Genomic DNA, 20,499 nt, shown 5'->3' on the forward strand with positions numbered 1-20,499 from the left:
CATGAAATGGACATGTACATTATATCACAAGGATACAGCAAGGCTCCCAAACTATACTTTTTGGACACAGGATCTAGCTCAGCCTGCAGAATGCTAGGAATACTGGCATACACCACCTGGTATGGGTATCTCCAACCCTGTAAAGTATCTTACACTTTCAGAGGAAAATAGCCTGAAATGCTGAGTTGGTAACACTAAATTCTTGACATTTACCTCTCAGGAAGTAGAAGAGAATAGAACCACAATGAGGTAAGGAAGACTATCGAAACAATCTTTCAAACAAAGAAACTTAACTTATAAAAACACATTTGTTAAGACAATGCCATCTCCAGAAAATATCAACTTACCAGTATGTGCTGTAGCTACTGCAATCCATACACACTGTATGCTGAGCTTTCTCTTGCTTTTCTGACCTCTTATGGTTGGGCAAGGTTATCTGTGCATCTTCATAATGTTTTTTTGCATGGCCGTTCACATACCTTACAAAGTCAAATGAAATTTTTATTTTAATTTAAATATTGCTTTTAAAAGTAGTAAAAGATGATGAAATTGTTAACCAAATTAAAATGAGAACTCTTGAAGAAATGAGTCATGTGGTGAATTATTTATTTAACTACTATTTGCATTACACTATTAACTTCTATGTTGACGCTTTTCCTATAGCTTTTTCTTATTAAGATTTAAAAAAAAAATCCTAACACCCAGCTTGGGTTATTATAAAAAAATAAGTAAATAAACTCTGTAGACAAACCTAATCAACCTCCTTTCGCAGGGCCATATGCTTGGAGTTGCACCCACAATGTGAAAGTCAGTAAGGCAGTTTCTGCTCTCCTGGATATGGGACCTTTCCTCTGAAGGCCTCATCAGCGACACTCATAGAAACACATTTGTTTAGAACAATCCAAACAAAAACAAAAATCAACTTACGTTCAGAAAAACAAATTTCTCCATGTGAACAAACAGCCAACAGTTGGTTGTATTCCTACCAGTTTTATGGCTCTCCAGGAGTTTTGTTTGTGTTTGTTTTTTGATAACAGGGTTTCTCTGTGTACCCCTGGCTGCCCTAAAACTCATTCTGTAGATGAGGTTGGTCTCAAACTCACAGAGATCCATATTCCTCTGCTTCCCAAGTGCTGGGATTAAAGGTGTGCACCATCATCACTCAGTCAACTCAAGCTTAATAAACCATGTTTTATTGTGTTTATTGATGGGGGAGGTTCCATGCCATGGTGCACAAGCAGAAACCAGAATATGATCCCTGGGAGAAGGTTCCCTTCTTCTCAAGTGGGTCTACCCAGGGGGGATCAAGCTTGGTGGCAAGTGCCTTTACCAACTAAGCCATCTCGCCAGCCCTCATAAATCATTTTATTACAGCAGAACTGTAACAAAGTAAACATCCATATGCATGCTGCACCCAAATGCATCTACAGTTTTCCCAGACTGTGGAATACTGTTCCTGACCTCTACTAGAAAACCCTTAGGACACAAAACGTCCCAGTTCTTTGAAAACAACCAGTCTGTTGAAGACAGGAATTACTTAAAACCTCAAGTTGTGAAACAAATGTTGAATCACTGGCACCAAAATACAGACTAAGCGAGCTGGCAGTTTCACTATAAGGTGCCACAGTTGCTCAGGGAGCTGCACTTACCTTGGGGACAGAGTGGTAGTATGTAGTAGGTTCAAGTACAGCCTTCTCTACATTCCAGGAAAGCTTATACCCTTAACCTCAACTCAGAATTCAATCATTCTTTTTTTATACCTTTTCCCCCTAGACTTTAAAACCATAGATCCTCTGTCTCCAGAAGTAGATTTAGTTTTAAAATAAAATAACAATTAAGGGTACATGCTTAGAAACTAGCCTTTCAAAGTCAGGCCTTTCACACACTAGCCACAGAAGTCAGTAAGTAACCTTTCTGCACTTTGTTTTCTCACCTGTGCATGGAGGTTACAGTATATGTATCATATGGAGTATTGGGCAATTATATTAAATAATCCTGACTCAAAATGAGTGTGTGTGGTTACTTCATTAGCAGTTCCCTTATACATTTAACTACTGTTTACTCAGAATAATAAACCAGTAGCTTAGAGCCTGGGCCCATGAAGCACTACTGATAGAGTGTGTTGCACGCTAGGAGCACTTGCTCTTTAACTGAAAAATAAACTGCCTGTGTGAGCTCAGTAACCTCCTTCATATGCTATCTTTTTAGCGCACACCATGAAGAACAGGAATGAAGAATGCCTTCACAACAACAATAATGAATGCCATAAGCACTACAGGGCTTTGGAAACTGATCCTTTTACACAGTACACAGAGAAGATCTTCGGTTATAATACTGCGGTTTCCAAATGTCCTCTATATTTAAACTGTTCCTGTGTGACTGAAAACAAAGGAGACTGACATCTGTGCATGAAGATGTCACGGTGAAGCCCAATATACTAAGTAGAAATCTTGATAAAAGAAGTAAAATTAAATGTCCCTATAAAGGTCAGTGATAAAAGTATAATTATTGAGGGATGACATTAAAATTAGCAATGTTTTGGCAATTTCTGAAACACACTAGTCAGAAGTTAACAGTATAAAGCTAGAGTACATAAAAATAAGTACTTCCAAGGTGGGTGGTGGTGGTGCATGCCTTTAATCCCAGCACTCGGAAGGCAGAGGCAGGTGCATCTCTTTGAGTTTGAGGCTACAGAGCGAGTTCCAGGACAGCCAGGACTACACACAGAGAAACCCTGTATCCAAAACTCAAAAAAAAAAAAAATCTAAACTTGAAATTGCCTTTGATTACAAATAATCCAACATGCAGAGTCTAGAAAATTTCAACTTACTTTTCCAAAGCCCAGAGAACTGTTTGTTGCTTCCTATTTGTCAAGAACATTAATCTTTCCCCTTTTTTTCCCTCAAAATGTTCTGCTCTTTCCACTGGCATACGACCGTCCACATTTAGACACGGCACACTCTGCTGCATCTAGAGGAGTCGTATCTACTGTATTATCATCCTCACCTCTCAGAGCTAGGAAAGTAGTACACCTCTTCAGTGCAGAATCTAAGTGCTTCTACTTATCTTTTTAAAAAATTATCTGTACAAAGCATTTTCAGACTTCCCAGATCCTGGAGATTTTGAAACCACAGCAGTCACAATTAAGATACACAGCATTTTTCCAAAAGTACTCATAAGTGTTCATGGGAAGGACACAATTCCAGCACTCAATGAGAAAAATCAAGATATTTGAACAACAAAAATGTTTTCTTCACGCAATGAGGATTTAAAGTAACAATAGGGAAATATCCCAAATAAATAAACTTAAATCCCTATGATTTAGCTGATTGCGACTACTGAAAGATATTCAAAGTAGACCTTCCCCCTCCCCACACACACCTTTTTCTTTCTTTTTTGGGAGGGGTGGTTAGTTGGATTTTGTTTGCTTTATTTTTTGAAAGATTTCTTTTTGTTTGTTTGTTTGGTTTCAGTTTTGGTTTTTCAAGACAGGGTTTCTTTTGGTAGTCCTGGCTGTCCTGGAACTAGCTCAGTAGACCAGGCTGGTCTCAAACTCACAGAGATCCGCCTGCCTCTGCCTCCCAAGTGCTAGGATTAAAGGTGTGCAGCACCACTGTCAGGCTCAAAAATCTCATCCTTTACTTTAGACTGTCTTAGAACTCACAGCAATCCTCCTCCCATGTTGTTAGAATTACAGGCATGAACTACCATGCCCACCTCTCAGACTAGATGATTTCTAAAGCTAAATGACAGTAGAGATGTCCTTGTGTTACAGTTAGAAGTAGTTATTGAAATATCTAAGTAATGGCATTTTGTTTGCTTTTTTAAAAATTATTTATTTATTATGTATACAATATTCTGTCTGTGTGTATGTCTGTAGGCCAGCAGAGGGCACCAGATCTCATTAACAGATGGTTGTGAGCCACCATGTGGTTGCCGGGAATTGAACTCAGGACCTTTGGAAGAGCAGGCAATGCTCTTAACCGCTGAGCCATCTCTCCAGCTTGTTTGCTTTTTTGAGACAGGGTTTCTCTGTAGCTTTGGAGCCTGTCCTGAAACTAGCCCTTGTAGCCCAGGCTGGCCTCGAACTCACAGAGATCTGCCTGAGTAATGGCATTTTGAAACCAACAATTGGAAAGACATACTTAGGGCTGAAATGGGAGCTACTGAATCTACATGAAAGCAAAATGTTGTTTCAGTTTGGTTTGATTTTTAAGCAGGGTCTTATGTAACTAAGGATAGCCTATAATCCAGACTGATCATGACCAAGGATAATCTTAAAACTTTTGATCCTCCTGCCTCTACCTCTTGAGAGCTGGAGCACAGAAATAACTACCACACTAAGTGCTGTGCAGTGCTAAGAACAGAACCCAGGGTTTCATTCATACCAACAAAGTGCTATACTAACTGAGCCACATCCCGTCTCAGAGGCAAACTATTTAAGTGAAATATTTGGTATATCTCAGGCAGGAGTAAGTAATACACAGGCCACTTCCAAAGGTAATTCCATTATCTGTAAATATTTCATTCTTCTTAGGATTTTCTTCCCCAGAAAAATCTATCTGGAATTTGATTCAAGTAAATAAAGAAAGTAGACAGGGCAGATAACAAGTGGAACAAGACTGGCTTCATGCTGATTACGCTGACATAATGAAAACATGGGAATCAAGTAACTACTTTGAAGTGGGCTTAAATCTTACCCTACTAAAAAGATTTTAAAAAAAAAAAATCATTTGCTAAACTTTTGTTTCAAGATTTAAATGTCCTTATTTGATTTTCTCAAGCAAACATTACTAGTAGGTTGTCTAAATCACCAAATATTAATTCTGCATAAAAGCATAAAATCCTCCTAGATTTTCCCTTTCTGTATCAGACAACAAAGTGTTCAACCTGAGAGCACCACAAAATGGCATGCTATGATTAACAAAAGTATTAAATACACTTTAATATAAAGCTTTTGGGCAAATTTTTTAAGGCAAGTAGGGTAATAAATAATAAATATGTTACGTACCTTCCACAGTGGACACTTGAACAAGTCAAACAGACCCAGGGGCTTTTGTTGGACCTGCACACTAATAAAAAGAAAAATACAACACAGCATTTGGATTGTGTTATTTCCCATTGTTCCCAAATTTCTAGTGGTATCCTGTGGTTATAAATGACACCACTGCGCAGGTGTTTTGACGTCAGGAATCACACCTGAGGAGTGAGCTTACACAGATGACTGTCTACCTAAAATTGTATCAAAAAGAATTTAAATGCAACCCATGATGTTGTACATTTTAACTGATTCAACTAAAATGGCCTAGCCACAAATTAAACATACGTACACATGTTCCCTTTATTACTTATTCTCTTTTGCAGTATGGCAAAAGGTTAATAGGCTGGTTTCCCATTAAAAGCATCTGGTACTTTTTTTCTTTTTAAGTCCCTTTTAATCACATATCTTTGCCATTTAGGACATATACAGCTGTAAATAGCAACTCTTCCTTTATTTAGTTAAGAGGAATAACCTTAAGTCACAGTTAAGACTAATCCTAGTTTTCTAAAAGTATTTTGCAGAGCTGGGCTGTGGTGGCGCACGCCTTTAATCCCAGCACTTGGGAGGCAGAGGCAGGCGGATCTCCGTGAGTTCGTGACCAGCCTGGTCTACAAGAGCTAGTTCCAGGACAGGCTCCAAAACCACAGAGAAACGCTGTCTCGGAAGAAAAAAAAAAAAGCCAGGCGTTGGTGGCGCACGCCTTTAATCCCAGCACCCGGGAGGCAGAGGCAGGCGAATCTCTGTGAGTTCAAGTCCAGCCTGGTCTACAAGAGCTAGTTCCAGGACAGGCTCCAAAACCACAGAGAAACCCTGTCTCAAAAACCCCCCCTCCCCAAAAAAAATAAAAGTATTTTGCAGAAAACATGACAAATGAAATGTTCTTGATGATGGTGTATGTAAGAAAATTATTTTCATTGAAGTGTTACAGCTATGAAGTTAGAATTTTAAATTTAAAGTTTAAGTTTAAAAGTATTACAGTTTTGAAGTGTTAATTACAATTTTTTGGTGGGCTGTTAAGACTCAGCAATAGGACATTTGCCTAACATGCTGGAGTCCTGTGTTTGATTCCCAGCAACTCATTTCAAAAACATGTTTTTCATTTCCTCATTCAATTACCCAAAAGTCCAACATGTAATAATAAAAATTTAACTCTCAATCACTTTAAGAATAGAACAGGTCATAACATGAAAGCTTACTTCATGTTAAGATCTTAACCAGTTGGATAGTGGTGGTGCACGCCTTTAATTCCGGTACTCAAAGGAATTAGGCAGGCAGATCTCTGTGAGTTTGAGGACAGCCTGGTTTACAGATCAAGTTCCAGGACAGTCAGGGCTACACAGAGAAACCCTGTCTCATAAAAAAAATAATAATAATAAAGGTGAGCCCTAGATACTTAAGATTCTAGTTTTGGCTCTCCCATCATGACCAGAGACGAGGAGAACACCATGAATGTCTTCACTGGGAGATGGAGAGCAGAGAGTAACATGCCCTCTAAAACCTAACATTTTTAAAGTGGGCTAGAACTAGAGGGAAATGCACTCACATCACCTCCTTCATAAATAAAACCTTCCAATTTTACTTTCTACCTAATCTTCTTAAAAGGCTTAAACAAGGACTGGAGAGATGGATCAGCAGGTAAGAGTACCCGCTGCTCTTGCAGAGGACTCAGTTCCCAGCACCCACATGGCATCTTATAGAGATATGTAACTAGTTCTAGGGGATCCAACACTCTCTTCTGGCTTCCAAGAGCACCAGGCATGCACATGGGTGCACAGCAAACATATTACATACACATAAATAAACCTTTTCCGATGATTTTCTTATTTATTAAAATACAAATATTTTATACAGCATGAAAACACAAAATTTCATAAAGCAATAGCTGTATTTGTTTCATGGGTCTGCCAACCTCTTTTTATTTATTTATTTATTTATTTATTTATTTATTTATTTATTTATTGGTTTTTCGAGACAGGGTTTCTCTGTGGTTTTGGAGCCTGTCCTGGAACTAGCTCTTGTAGACCAAGCTGGACTTGAACTCACAGAGATCCGCCTGCCTCTGCCTCCCAAGTGCTGGGATTAAAGGCGTGCGCCACCAACGCCCGGCCAACCTCTTTTTAAAAGAAATTATTGTTAATCTAAGGGAAACAAGAGGTTTAACCAAAGAATAAGTGCTACTATAGTATCATTTTCGAAGCCCAATGATTTTCAGATGTTTTTCCCACCTTCCATCATCTGAGGCAAGCATTCTACCTCACTGCCTATAAGTAACGCACCTCACTACAGCAGGAGGGCTGTGGAGGGGGTGAGAAGTACTTAAAAATCACTATTCAAACTACCACAAACACTGATGCAACAGGGAAACACAGAGCTTTACCCCCATACACAATCTTAAACCTGAAACACTCTAAAAATTTTAGTATCCCAAACAATACCCTTCTTCAAAATAAAGTTCATTTATAGTGATCTAATGTTTCTATAGCACCCACTGTTATTATGGTGCCAGAAACTATTATGACTATCACCCCATTTAACCCTTTACAATCCCAGGAGGTAGGAACTATACTCAAGAGGCATGAGAAAGTTACACATTTTGTTAATTTGTGGAGCTAGCAGGAACTCCGGTTCATACGGTACTGAGAAGTAGGTCTAAAACATGCTATTTTTCCATGTCTTACTACTTAGTTATTTGCTCATGCTGGCCCCAAATTCTCAATCCTCTTGACTCATCTTCCAAAGTATCTGACTTACAGGCTTAAGTCACCAGAGTAGGAAAGCCATGTTTTGGTTGCTGACCCTTATTTTGTGTTTGTAGGTAGTATCTCATAGTGCTGTCCAAACTAGTCTAGAACCCCTCCCTGGGCTTATTCTCCTGCTCAGCCTCCAGAGTAGCTGGAACTGTGCCAAAGTATCACATCATTTGGCTTCACTTCTGTTTTTAAAAGACACCTTAACTATGGGGCTTAACTTCTGGGGCTGAGGAGATAGCTCAGTGGTTAAGAGAGCACTGGCTGTTTTGTTCTTCCAGAGATCCCAAGTTCTATCCCCAGCACCCACATGGTTGCTCATAACTCTCTATAACTTCCCATTTCCTGCTGAAAAACACCAATGCATATAAAATAAAAATAATTTTAAAAGCTACATGCTTCTGTGTCTGCACCCACAAAGAAATCATTTTAAAGTCTGGACAGATAGACAGTAATGTTAAAAACAGTTATATAATATAGGCAGTGGCACACGCCTTTCATCCTAGCACTGGGGAGGCAGAGGCAGATGGATCTCTGTGCTTGAGACCAGTCTAGTCTACAGAAGGAGCTCAAGAACAGCTAAGGCTATACAAAAAACCCTGTCTCAAAGAACCGCATCCCCCCAAAAAAAAACAGTGTGGGGAATGGAGACATAGGAACCTGCTCTCACTCTCAACTATACTGTCTGCAGTGTTTCAAAATTACATTTCTTCTCTCATAACAAATTTAATGTTCTAAATTTAAAAATATTGACACTCTAAATTTACACTAGCAGACATAATTTTTAAACATTAGTAGTAAATAAAAACCTGAATATTTTAACTATGGATTTGTAAAAATATAATCAAAGTATTTAATATTGAAGCATGTGCACACATTCCATATAAAATCCAAAGTAAAAATACTGTCCTCTAGCCGGGCGGTGGTGGCGCACGCCTTTAATCCCAGCACTCGGGAGGCAGAGGCAGGCGGATCTCTGTGAGTTCGAGACCAGCCTGGTCTACAAGAGCTAGCTCCAGGACAGGCTCCAAAAACCACAGAGAAACCCTGTCTCAAAAAACCCAAAAAAAAAAAAAAAAAAAAAAAAATACTGTCCTCTTAAAATTTAAGGATAAGGCGCATCATTCATTGATGTGGGAGGGTCTTCTGTTTTGTGTTGATTTCATTGGTTAATAAAGAAACTGCCTTGGCCCTTTGATAGGACAGAAAATTAGGTAGGCAGAGTAAACAGAACAGAATGCTGGGAGGAAGTGAGGCAATCGCCATGCCTCTCCTCTCTGGAGAGAGGCGATGAAGCTCCGACCCAAGATGGACGTAGGCTAGAATCTTCCCAGTAAGCCACCACCTCATCAGGCTACACACATTAATAGAAATGGGTTAATCAAGATGTGAGAATTAGCCGATAAGAGGCTAGAACTAACGGGCCAGGCAGTGTTTAAAAGAATACAATTTGTGTGTTGTTATTTCGGGTGTAAAGCTAGCTGGGTGGCAAGGCGCAGCCTGCAGCTCCTCACTACAATTCATCATAAAGGATCTATAAATATAAGTAGAATTATGATGCAGACTAACCTATTTTCCTGGAAATTAAGAGCCAGGCATGTAATGCTCTATAGCTATTACGTTTCCAGAGGACAACATGAAGTTCTTAGAGCACCAGGAGGCAGCCAGAGCCAGAATAGTGAGCCAGGGAGGACTGGAGAGGACTGAGTGGAGACAAGCATGCAGACATGCCAGGCAAAGATTCAAGGGAAGACTGCAGAACCAAGCACTCAGGGCCGAAGCGAGAAAGACAGGAAATACAGCTCAGTCTTCTTGAAAACCTTCCCCATGCTTCTCCTTTTACCTTTGTCCTTTTCTTCTTCCAGGCTGGCAATCAGTCTCTCTTGAATTATTAGATAAGTAAATTACCCATTAGTAAAGTTGCTTAAGCATTTGTTATAACAGTTTTCCCTTTCTGATTAATTATTCTGTGGTTGTTCCCATTAAGAGTCCTTGCCTCGCCAGGCGGTGGTGGCCCACACCTTTAATCCCAGCACTCGGGAGGCAGAGGCAGAGGCAGAGGCAGGTGGATCTCTGGGAGTTCGAGGCCAGCCTGGTCTACAAGAGCTAGTTCCGGGACGGGCACCAAAGCTACAGAGAAACCCTGTCTCGGGGGGGAAAAAAAAAAGAGTCCTCGCCTCTCATTTCCTGATTCTGGGACTGCCCTGGGCACCTAAAAATGACAAAGTGATTCATGCAAATCCAGTCTTAAGAAATTCATCACTTCCCCTTGCTATTGTTTGGAATGCTAGCTCAAGAGGAGATTGGCCACCATGTGAGAAGTCTTACTACTGAAAGAGACATACTGTAAGCCTACACCTACACTGAAGGGGTCAGAGGAAATGACATTATGGGAGCACAGAGGAGCAAACATTTTCCCAGAAACACGTCAGTTAAGATGTTCTGACTACAGATACTCTGCCTGATGAAAACCTAGACAAGTGTCTTCTGACTCACATCTGTAAGCAAAGCACACCGTTTTTTAGAATTACAAGGATACAGTGATGGATGACCACCCAGCAACAAGCAGTATCTTCCATTTGCCAATCAAGTCAACAGCATTCCCAGCACTATTAGTTAAGTGAGAAAGGGAGCTTTAAGGAATTCCACCAACAGGAATTGAAGCTGTCCAACAAAGGCATGAGAAGGAAGTGAAGGTTAAGGCATTGCAGTCTATCTTGAACTAACTTGCTTTCCATTGGGGATCTTTCTGTACTGAACAGTATTATACTCAAAAGCTCAATGTCACATGTGTTCCCAGCCCTAAGGTGTGATTAATTCTTAGTAAGTATAAACATTACTGATGTAGGATTCCCCTCTGTATGCTATGTTTTATTGCCATTGGTTAACAAAGAAGCTGCTTTCAGCCAATGGCTTAACAGAATATAGCCAGGCTGGAATAAATATATATATGTGTGTGTGTGTGTGTGTATATATGGGAGAGAGAGAGGGTGGTTTCAGAGAGAAGCCATGTAGCCACCACAGGAGACAGACTGCCTCTGCCAGAGACTGCTGAAACTTTGCTGATAGGCCACAACCTCATGATGATGCACATTTTTTTTTTTTTGGTTTTTCGAGACAGATTGGCCTCGAACTCACAGAGATGCACCTGCCTCTGCCTCCTGAGTGCTGGGATTAAAGGCATGCGCCACCACCGCCAGGCTGGTGATGCACAGATTAATGGACATGGGTTCATTTAGGATAAAGTGCTAGATAGCAATCCACTTAAGCTATTGGCCCAACAGTATTGCAATTAATATAGTTTCTATGTGTGATTATTTCTGGTCTGGGCAGCCGGGAAATGAACAAGCAGCCTCTACCAACACATCACTCCTAATGTCTCCCTATATTACATTTAAAAAAAAAAAAAAAAAAAAAAACCTAAGTGCTGTGTAACAATCCTTCTGTACACTATGAATATGTACTACTCTCATTGGTTAATAAAGAAGCTGACTGGCCAACAGCTGAACAGGGTATGGTTAGGCAGGCAATCCAAAGTGAGAATGCTGGGAGAAGGGCAAAGTCTGAGGAGTCACAGGGAGAAGCAGGGAGAAGCAAGGTGGACATGCCATATTGAGAAAAGGTACCAAGTCACATTGCAGAGGGTAGATAAGAAATTTTCTCTTAGAATTCTTATCAGAAAACACAGTGATCAGAACTTCTGCTTGTGCTGACTGAATTGGGCCTTGATCAATGACCCCCAACCCTAACAAAAGAACCCTTCCTTTCGGGAAGAGACCAATTACCTTTACAGGAATTTAACTATTTCTTTGTAGACTCCAAGCAAACAGACTAGAGTCTTGTATCTAATGATCCAAGCATTGATTTTTAGAGCTGACAAAAAAATAATTTTTAATCCTGCTGCTTTAACACAACAACAGTTGGTTTCAGGGCCTGCTTGTTTACCACCAGATGGGACATGGCTATGGGACAAGCCAGGCAGTGATGGCACATGCCTTTAATCCCAGCACTCAGGAGGCAGCAGGTAGATAGAGCTCTGTGAGTTCATGATCTACAAAATGAATTTTATGACAGTCAGAGCTAAACAGAAAAACCCTGTCCTGCCTAAAACAAACAAACAAACAAAAAATACCCTAAAAACATATTTTCAGATATATTTCAGAAGAATCTCTAATATATAGCACTGGCCAGCAAAAGTCTCTCAGAAATCCCTATGCCTGACTTAAATAGTCAAAGCTACATTAAATGAAATAAAATAACCTGACTTTAGTAAGTTTATTTCAAAATTGTTAAAATTATCTTAGTATTGGAATAATTAAAATCAGACATATCTATTGTAATATTTAGGAAATATATCTAGAAGCACATCATGAAAGACAACATAAAAAGGTTCAAACACCTTAGTAAGATGGTAATCAGCTCAAACATTTAAGTACTTGGCTGGAGAGATGGCCCAGCTAGTGAGAGCACTTGCTGTTCTCGCAGAGGACTAGGTTTGGTTCCCAGCATCCACATGGTGGTTCATAACCATCCCTATTCTCCAGTTCCAGGAAATCCAATATCCTCTTCTGACCTCTATGGGCACCAGACATGTATGTGGTGTACATACATGCAGGCAAAACATTCATACATATAAATAAATACAAAAGAAAAAATGTAAGAACATTTAAAATACTGGAGAAAAACAAACACCAAAACTATTGAAATATAGCAAACTCAGAGGCATCTGGGACTGATACTAGATCTTGGTTAACCAATATAATTCAGTGAAATATACCTTGGTATCTATTCAGTTTTCTAAGTGTATGTGCAACATGTGGGTCTCTATGATTTTTTAAAGATTTTTTTAAAGGATTTATTTATTATATATATACTGTTTTGCCTGTATATGTCCCTGCAGGCCAGAAGAGGACACCAGATCTCATTAAGGGTGTTTGTGAGCCACCATGTGGGTGCTGGGAATTGAATTCAGGACCTTTGGAAGAGCAGTCAGTCAGTGCTCTTAACCTCTGAGTCATCTCTCCAGCCCATTTTTTTTTTTTTTCTGATTTTCGAGACAGGGTTTCTCCATAGCTTTTGGTTCCTGTCCTGGAACTAGCTCTTCTAGACCAGGCTGGCCTCAAACTCACAGAGATCCTCCTGCCTCTGCCTCCCGAGTGCTGGGATTAAAGGCGTGCGCCACCACCGCCCGGCTAAAACAGATCTTTAAAGAAAATCTCTAATCCAAAAGAATTATGTTATTATTAATGGAATGTGATGTGTCACGGCTCAGGTGTGTTTGTCTATAGGCTCCAAGGATCATATTCAGGTCATGAGAATTGCACGACCAGTTGCCTTTAACTACTGAGGCATCTCACTGGCCATCATTTTTAAAAAGACAAAGGATAGAGCTGGAGCAGCTCAGCAGGAAGAGCAGCTATTGTTCTTACCGAAGCAGCTCATTATTGTCTACAACTCCAGTTCTATCTAGGATATCCGATGCCCTTTCTGACACCCAAGGGCACCAGGTACACTTCTTACTAAGTACGTAGCTGACAACAGAGTCTCTAGTATGCACAAGGCCATAAGTTTGATCTCCAACACCAGGAAAAAAAGGGAAAGGGAACCCCCCCCCAAAATAAAACCATTTAGAGAACACAGAAAACCACCAAAACAAACTCAAAGCCCTAGAAGGATAAAGATACTACAAAATGGAAACAGGATTTTCTAAAAGGAATGGTCAGGGAATAAGAAAGGACTCTTAAAAAAAAAGGTTTATTTACTTATTATGTACACAGTGTTCTGCCTGCATGTGTACCAGAACGCCAGAAGAAGGCATCAGATCTCATTCTAGATGATTGTGAGTTACCATGTGGATGCTGGGAATTGAACTAAGGACGTCTGGAAGAGCAATCAATGCTCTTACCTTCTGAACCATCTCTCCAGCCCAAGAAAGGACTCCTGAAAATTAAAAAGTATTATCAAAATTCAACAGAAACAGTAAAAGAAAAAATTCAAGGAAACATCCAGAAACCCCCCAAAAACAAACAAAAAAAAACCCTAAGAAAATTAGAAGCTCTATATAATTTACCTAGTGTTCAGTTAATAGGGTTCCAGAAAGACAAAAAACAGGACTAAGTTTCAGTAAAGAAATGGATCACATTTAAAACACACACATTCTCTCTCTCTCTCTCTCTCTCTCTCTCTCTCTCTCTCTCTCTCTCTCTCTCACACACACACACACACACACACACATAGCCACACTTTTAACTTAAGGGTATGAAATTTGAAGCCTCCTGAATGCCAGCAAGATGGTTCAAAGGGTGAAAGCACTTATGCAAGCCTGGGAACCCGCGTTCCACCCCTGGAATCTACATAAATGTGAATGAGAAAAACCAATTCCACAAAGGTGTCCTCTAACTTCCACACACAGGCACCTCCCACATATCATACATGCACACACAGTAATAACAAAAATTTTTAAAGTCTCTTTAGTATTTAACAGAAATGAAAGAGAAGTATCCAGAGACATAACATTCTGAACTTTCAGAGCACTTAGGCAAAAAATAAAAGGATGTATTTGAAAGATGTAACTAAAAAGGTATCAGATTTCCAACAGCAACAAAGTAAACTTAAAAATAAAGAAAGGAGCCAGGCGGTGGTGACACACGCCTTTAATCCCAGCACTTGGGAGGCAGAGGCAGGCGGATCTCTGTGAGTTCGAGACCAGCCTGGTCTACAAGAGCTAGTTCCAGGACAGGCTCCAAAACCACAGAGAAACCCTGTCTCGAAAAACCAAAAAAAAAACAAATAAATAAAAATAAAGAAAGGAACAATGCCTTTCAACTGGAGAATTCTTCTCTAATAATCCACATGTAGCAAAGTATTCACTTTAAAGATAGGACGAAAATGCCAGACTTGCAAATTGTCAAAAACTAACCACCCATGGGAAGGGACCTAAGTAACATACTGAAGCAAAAAAAAAAAAAAAAAAGAATAAACCAAGAAAGAATCTGGGATCTGGACAACAGGAGACTTAACATAAAGAGAACAAAGGGAACCACAGCAAAGTTGCCCAGTGACCCTAGAATCCAATTATCCCAGATGGGAGCACAGGACAGAAGGTTCTGGATAGGTCTCAGGAAAAGGGCGATTAGCTAGCCTGCTACAGAGGCAGAGACACAGTATCATCCACCACCCTTGGCCGAGTTATAAGAACATTTGGAAGAAAACATGTCTAAAGTTAAATAATTTTAAAACAGACAATGACTAAAGAAAAATTAGTCTCTACATTAACCAAAATTTGTTATCTAATTACGTTAAGAAGTGAAGATAGGTAACAGCATAGTAAACAATAAAGTTCTCATTTACTACAGAAAGGGGGCCAAGAATAAGGCCTCAAATCGATAAATAACTGTGAGTTCTGACAAGTGCTCGGGTAACAGAACACGCGAACGGAGCAGAGCTGGAAGATGGCTGCCAACAGCAGGCCTGAGAATAGAGAAAGAAACTGCTTTTCTAATTCAAAACCCTTTGATTTTATTAACCAACAACTGTGTATATATGCATTATTTTCTGAAAACAATTATTATAAAAGGGTATAAGAGTCATATCAATTCATGAACTTGCCCAAATCATATTTTAATTTTAAAACTGTCCAAAATGGGGTAGAATGCCTGCCCAGTGTGTACAAGATCCTGGATCAGATCCCAAACACTGTAACAAGGGTATGGGGGGGGGGACTTAAATCTATTACAAAGCATAAAATCTCAAATATCAGTTCATCATTTAGAACCAAGTCACTTACTCAATTCCTATTACTTTTGCACTAATTTATCCTTTTCTACTATAGCAAATATAATTTCAAAGCTGGCCAAAATTTGTCATCTATATGCTAACAAACCCAGATACCTACAGAGCTAGGAAAAAGAGGGCATCTGGTCCTGTTGACTTCCACATTGAGGTAAACTGATCCAGAAGGCCTACTGCCCAAATGGCTCAAGTATTTTACTCTATTTTTCAAAGGGACTTCTAAAATCAGTTTTCAACACCATATAGAACAAAACAATTTGTATGAAACCACATTCTCAAAACTGTAACATATTAAACAAATTGTTATCATTTCTTCTATCACAACTCAGAGCTGTTCAGACCTATTCTGGGGGGTAAAATCTGTAAGACTGTATCTACTCTGCCAGTCTTTAGCTTAAATCCTGCATGTGTCTCCACCTAAGTGGGAACCAGTAATGGAGAGTGGGGGTTGAAACCATTAAAGCCATAGAGGATTACTAAATCAAGAGTCCAAATTGGACACGTTCCTATCTGGAAAGCCAGACTCAAATAGCTACATAAAAATTACTAAGAGTTTAAAATTGTTTCAAAAATAACTTCCCCTAAGAAGCTGATTATATATAGAGAATGAAAACAAAAGCCATGAATCACTTAAGAAAATCTGGCATAAATATCTATTTCTATGTATTTAATATAGCAAGATCTGATACAAAAATTCTATGCCTCTGCCAACAATCTAAGCAAGAAAATAGTTAAGTAGTAATGATACTTTAAGAGAAATGAATCAAGTCAGTGTAAGCACTGTACAATTATTATTTCAAAACAACATAAAATACACAGATTGTAAGAAAAAACATATATTTAGGAAGCACTCCCTCCTATAAGTATGCAAAATAATTATGGTATTTACAGACCCCATTTTAAAAATATTTTATGTGTGTAGGTGTTTTTATCTGCATGTATGTCAGTGTACCACATGCATTAAGTATCCTCTGAGGCCAGAAGGTATTGGATCCCTTGGAACTATAAGATGGTTGTGAGCCACATGTGTGTTTTAGGAATGGAACCCAGGCCTCTGGAAGAATGGTGAGTGCTCTTAGCCTCTGACCCATCTACCCAGCCCCTGAAATTTACAGACCTTTTAGTATGAGACTTTCTTCAGAGAACAACCTACATTTTACATTTCTTTGTAGTTTCTTTTGGTTTTGTAACAAAGATTATTGCAAAAGCACAAAGTGGGAAAAATTTCCCATACTTATATTTACTGCTAGGCTGGGAAATTTTATTCTTCTAAAAGTAATGAGACCATTTATTAAAAAATAGAAAAAAATACAAATTGGGCATATATTTATTTGAATGATCCCAAATAAGACTCACAACATTCCAATTTTTTTTTTTTTTTTTGGTTTTCTTTGTTTTGTTTTTGTTTTTCGAGACAGGGTTTCTCTGTGGCTTTGACAACATTCCAATTTATATAAAGATTTGTATTTTTTATCATGTACATGTGTCTATGCCCTTAGGAAGTCAGATGTCCTCAGAGTCCAGAAGAGGGCATTAGATCCCTGGGGCTGGAGTTGCAGGCTGTTTTGAGTCCTGCAATGTGGGCTGAAAACAGGTTGGTCCTCTGAGCCACCTCTCCAGTCCTCTAATATTCTATTAAACAATCACATGCAAACTCTTCAAGTATTAACTAATTTTTGAAATAGCTATTAATACTTAACAAAAACCAAAAGTTGGATGTTGTTGGTTTGTTAAGACAAGAGTTTCTCTGTGTAGCTTTAGAGTTTCTCTTTGGAGCCTGTCCTGGAACTCACTCTGTAAATCAGGCTGGCCTCCAAGTCACAGAAATCCACCTGCCTCTGCCTCCCAAGTTCTGTGATTAACCACAGTCCAGCCAGAAGTTGGATTTATTTTTTTTCCAGTTTTTGAAAACAGGGTTTCTCTGTGTAGCTTTGGAGACTGTCCTGGAACTCACTCTGTAGACCAGGCTGGCCTTGAATTCAGAGATCTGCCTGCCTCTGCCTCCCAACAGGTGGGATTAGTGTGCCGCCACTGCCCTGCTTGAATTTTTTTCTTAATATAATGATTGATATAATTTCAAATCTGACCATCTTCCAAAATATATACTTATTACTTTTAAGACCTAAAAAAACTACTTTAAATGAAAGTCTAAAACAACCAAACAAAATTCCTGAAAAATCAATAAATGAAAACAATGAATGTAAGCCCTTAGGACTAACTTCTCATAACAAATGTCGAACGTGGGTAGCTACTTTACACAGATCAGGTGAGGCTTGATCTGTTAGTTGTATTATAATTTCCTTTTTTAAAAAAATTGCTGATGATTAGCCAGGCGTGGTGGTGCACACCTTTAATCCCAGCACTGGGGAGGCAGAGGCAGGTGGATCTCTGTGAGTTATAGACCAACCTGGTCTACAGAGCGAATGCCAGGACAGGCTCCAAACCTACACCTTGCCTCGAAATACCAAAAAACAAAAACAAAAAACAAAAGACCACTGATGTATGTTAGCAGCCAGAATAACCCACATAAAGACTTAATTTGAATTACATCAAATTTAAATAAATTGAAATTTTATGATGTGAAAATGAAATTTAAAATTCTTTTATCAATAATAAGGTTGATCTATGGCCCCCATGTAATATAGATTTTTTTTAAGTCTCTGTTCATTTCATGTGTTTAGGTATTTTGCCTGTGCACCATGTACATGCCTGGTGCCTGGGAGGTCAAAAGAGGGGGTCACATTCCCTGGAAAGAGTTACAGAGAGTTGGGTTACAGAGAGTTGTAAGATGCCAGGTGGGTGCAGATATAAAACCCAGGTCCTCTGGAAGAGCAGCCAGTACTCTCAACCACAGAGCCATCTCTCCTGCTCCCTATATAGACTTAGTATATTGAAACATCTTAGTAACATGTCTACAAACACTGGGAAACATTTCATCAGGAAAATTTGTTTCCTTGAAAATTTACTTTGCTCTTCAATACCTATCAAAGTATTAACATTATCAAAATATTAACACTCCAGCCGGGTATGATGGCTCATACCTGTAATTCTAGCTATTTGGGAGACTGAGGCAGGAGTACTGTCACAGATCAGGGCCAGATTGAAATACTATCTCAAAAATCAATAAATAAGTCAAAAAGGAAACTTCAGGTATCAGCAAGAATGCTAAACAGTATACGATCTTACAATTAGTTCTAGTACATTTACAAGAATATAGCAGTCTCTTCTTGAGGAGAAGACAGTAAAAGAACATTCTCAAAAGTAAGTCTTGAGGGCAGGTCAAAGATAAACAGGGAAGCAGATTTCTACAAGGAAGGCTATCTTCAACCCAGCTGGAACAAAGAAAAAAACAAGATACAGTATCTACTCAAGAATGGAAAACTCCATCCTAAAGCAGATAAAATCCAGTTGGCTATATTATCTTTTTAAATGATACAAACTGCTTTATCTTAAAAAACAAACACCCAATTCCCTTCTCAAAGAACCTTGTAAAATTCAGTTAGCTACAATTTATTGTACAGAATCCAGCTGATGCAGCCACTTAGGACAAGTACAAATTCAATTTTGGAATGTCCACGTTCAGTTTCAATAGTAGTTTTCAAAATCTGAAACTGCCCTCCTGAGCTCACCTGGTTTTATGCATCTCTATGTGTACACACACACACACACACACACACACAGACTTCTCGGTATATCTCCCAAAGGGGAAAATCTGTCTTAAGACCTGTAATTTAAAGACTGTAATTAACTTTTATAGGAAATACACCTGAAAATTTTAGACTCTAACTAAAAGTAATCAACATGTTGCCTAAAATCAGATTTCTGATAACCTCTGAACTACCAGAAGCAAAGGCAAAATCCCACAGCTTCAGAAATCTCTCCCTGTTCTACAGGGCATAACCCCCCACCACCCAAAATCTCCTGTATGAGAAATAAAATGAAACCAACAGGAGGAAGGGAACTGAACTGAAATACATTTTTAAACACCCAGAAGCTTACTGCATTTTTTCCTGCACCTACATTGAGGGAGCTTTTATGTCTGTGTGGTGCATTTCAGCCCACAAAAAAAGAGAGCTGAACAGAGTGAAGCTGATTTTCAAAGCCGTTTTCTTCCTGTATACAGCCAATTTTTTATGACCATTTGCCAGCACTTTAATCAATAAATTGGATCACGGAAGTGAAATATCAAATTTTAAAATGAGTGACTTTTAAGATGAAGAATTTAAGCAAGGCAGTGATGGAGCACGCCTTTAAGTCCAGCACTCCGGAGGCAGGTGGATTTCTGTGACTTCAAAGCCAGCCTGTCGACAGAGCGAATTCCAGGACAAGCACCAAAGCTACACAGGGAAACCCTGTCTCGAAAAAAAAAAAAAAACAAAAGTGGAATTTAAAACATACTCATATCAAAACTCTAAGGAACTCATTTCAAGCATGTCTCCAGAGCCCTTTAAGTCCCTTACGTTACTAAGCATTAAGTTTCTAAATGACGCCGGGCGATGGTGGAGCACGCCTTTAATCCCAGCACTCAGGAGACAGAGACAGGCGGATCTCTGTGAGTTCCAGGACAGGCTCCAAAGCTACAGAGAAACCCTGTCTTGAAAAACCAAAAAAAAAAAAAAAAAAAAAAAAAAAAGTTTCTAAATGACAAAGTGAAGACCTCATTCTCACACAGACAAGTTAAAAGTGTTTTGCGCTACCTTTAATAGCCCCGAGCACCTGAGGCAACTCCTAACCTTTGTCTTCGTTTCACAATCTACAAATCAAGGAAAACTACAAGGATGGGTAGTTAATTAAATTAGTCAGGACTAAATACCAGCAAGCTGCTTTGAAGTTACTTTATGTTGTTCTCAGTTCTCCTCCTACTCAGAAAAGCTAATAGGTGAGAAAAGACCTGGAATTACTATAGATAATAACATCTAC

The 20,499-nt window shown here is 39.1% G+C and overlaps 1 protein-coding gene across 5 annotated transcripts in view; it reads right to left on the reverse strand.

Moving 5' to 3' along the window:
* Positions 1–20,499, reverse strand: part of Usp3 (ubiquitin specific peptidase 3) — a 76,536-nt gene that overhangs the window by 49,166 nt on the left and 6,871 nt on the right. For 4 of the 5 annotated variants that reach the window (XM_057766711.1, XM_057766710.1, XM_057766712.1 and 1 more), the window contains exons 2-3: positions 5,012–5,072; positions 348–479 (exon numbers count right to left, since the gene is read on the reverse strand). In XM_057766711.1, the coding sequence (XP_057622694.1) occupies positions 348–479; positions 5,012–5,072 (193 nt within the window). The remainder of the gene's footprint in view (positions 1–347; positions 480–5,011; positions 5,073–20,499) is intronic. The other variant, XM_057766714.1, reaches the window with a different exon arrangement.

The sequence above is a fragment of the Chionomys nivalis genome, chromosome 4 (assembly GCF_950005125.1).
Source record: "Chionomys nivalis chromosome 4, mChiNiv1.1, whole genome shotgun sequence".
NCBI classification, from domain to species: Eukaryota; Metazoa; Chordata; class Mammalia; order Rodentia; family Cricetidae; genus Chionomys; species Chionomys nivalis.